Raw genomic sequence first — 2070 nt, forward strand, 5'->3', positions numbered from 1 at the left:
AGTCTGTCTGTTTGTTAGGTTTCAATAAACACACAGCTGAATGGGTCTTAATAAAATGTAACATAAGATTAGATTCTACCACAAGGACGGACATAGACTTTATTTCGATTAAAAAAACAATAAACTAAGTGAATGAGGATAGTAAATATAAGTTTTGTTTTTATGTAAACGTCGTTTTATTCATTATATTATCTAACTTCAATTACCTCTGCTTTTAATGTACAGTCAGTTGAAAATATTATTACAAATATTATTATTTTTTGTTAATATAAAAATTCTATTAGACTTTCATTTTAATTAGTCTCTTTTACAATTTTTATATAATAAAATCATTAAAAATACTCAAAAACAGTTTATGTTATTCCATAAATAAATTTTCTCATATAATATTAGGTATGTTACTATGATCCAGGCATTGAATATAAACACATTTCACCCTTTTTATTCAAAGTAGATAACTAAGTACCTAAGTCAAACTTTTATCGAAAATGTAGTTGTATTTAAGGTTATTGCTCTTTAATTTTAGGTATCAATATTATTACCCAATAGTTACATATATTCAATGTTACTTGTTCACGATAATAATTGTACCTACTTGTCTCCGATAAACCTTGAAGGTCAAGTAATGATTACTATCCTATAAACAAAAAGTGCGCTCAGTCAGTTGTTACGTTAGTTGCAGCAAGACCGCTTGTCGCAATGGATTTTAAAAACAAAGTAGTGATTATAACCGGAGCTAGTTCTGGCATAGGAACAGCTACAGCGCTTATGTTCGCTAACCAATCAGCTAAAGTAGTTCTCGTTGGCCGAAATGAAAAAGCATTGCAAGATGTTGCTAAAAAATGTGAGACATCTAAAGGAATCAAGCCTTTGATAGTTAAAGCTGAACTCAGTGTGGACGACGATTTGAAAAATATCATTGATCAAACAATAAACGTCTACGGACGTATAGATGTGCTGGTGAATAATGCAGGTGTTGGAGTTCAGGGCTCTATCCGTGATGGTATTGAACCTTATGATCGTGTGATGAGTACAAACGTCCGAGCCGTATACTATTTGACTAGCCTTGCTACTCCTTATCTCGTTAAGACAAAAGGAAATATAGTTAATGTTTCAAGCGTAGCCGCATTCAAACCTATAAGGGACATGAACTTTTTGCCATACTGTACATCTAAGGCTGCTTTGGATCAAATCACTAAATGCGTCGCCGCAGAACTTGGTCGGGATGGTGTTAGAGTGAATTCCGTTAATCCTGGTGCAACCAGGACGCCATTCGCGCAAGCCGCCGGTTTGACGCTAGAACAGCAGAATGAATTGTATAAAGCTCGTGAACAAACTCTTCCCCTTGGTAAAATGGCGGAAAGCGAAGATGTTGCTGATTTAATTCTGTATCTTGCAAGTGATCGAGCAAAGAGCATCACAGGTTCTATTTATGTCATAGATAACGGGGAAATTTTACTGTAAGGATTTTATTCTTATTTCAATATATTAACTTTTTTTCAATTTTTTCCTTACTGAATATATAATAAAATTTAGATACTTTAATTTTTTTATTACTATTACTAATTTTGTTGATTATTCAACTTGGTATAAAGATGTTTATAGATAGTGTACATAAAAACTTAACTGTAAGTTTTTTATTGTTTAAAAGTATCTTCTGTAAACTTATAAAATAAATATTGTTAAATTTAAAAGACTTCAATATTCCTATTACCTAACTTAGAAAATTATTTTCCTTAATTATATAAATTTTATTTTCATAAAATTTATATAATTAAGGAAAATAATTTTATATAGAGGGCACACTTTAATCAATGTTTTACTTTCGTAAAACATTGATTAAAGTGTGCCCTCTATGTCGTACGCGTGTACATATATATTATTATTGCTTGTGCTGTGAATAGTAAAGATTTTAGCTAAAACTATTCTTTACGTAAAACAATATTTGCACATTTTAGCGAAATTTAATAAAAAAACAGCTTGACTTATCATTCCGATGAAAATTTTATATTTTATTTAGCTTATTATAATGCAAAATTTTCAGCACAATTAGTCCAGCCTTTTTAAGTA

General features: G+C 30.4%; 1 protein-coding gene across 1 annotated transcript; it reads left to right on the top strand.

The window, feature by feature from the left end:
• Positions 1-676: 676 nt before the first annotated feature.
• Positions 677-1608, top strand: LOC131840956 (3-oxoacyl-[acyl-carrier-protein] reductase FabG-like). The gene has a single exon (XM_059189176.1). It carries the CDS (start codon positions 700-702, stop codon positions 1462-1464), a length of 765 nt encoding a protein of 254 aa, XP_059045159.1. The 5' UTR covers positions 677-699; the 3' UTR covers positions 1465-1608.
• Positions 1609-2070: the final 462 nt, after the last annotated feature.

Source organism: Achroia grisella, unplaced genomic scaffold, assembly GCF_030625045.1.
Source record: "Achroia grisella isolate CSIRO2021 unplaced genomic scaffold, CSIRO_AGI_Agris_v1 utg152, whole genome shotgun sequence".
Taxonomy (NCBI): Eukaryota; Metazoa; Arthropoda; class Insecta; order Lepidoptera; family Pyralidae; genus Achroia; species Achroia grisella.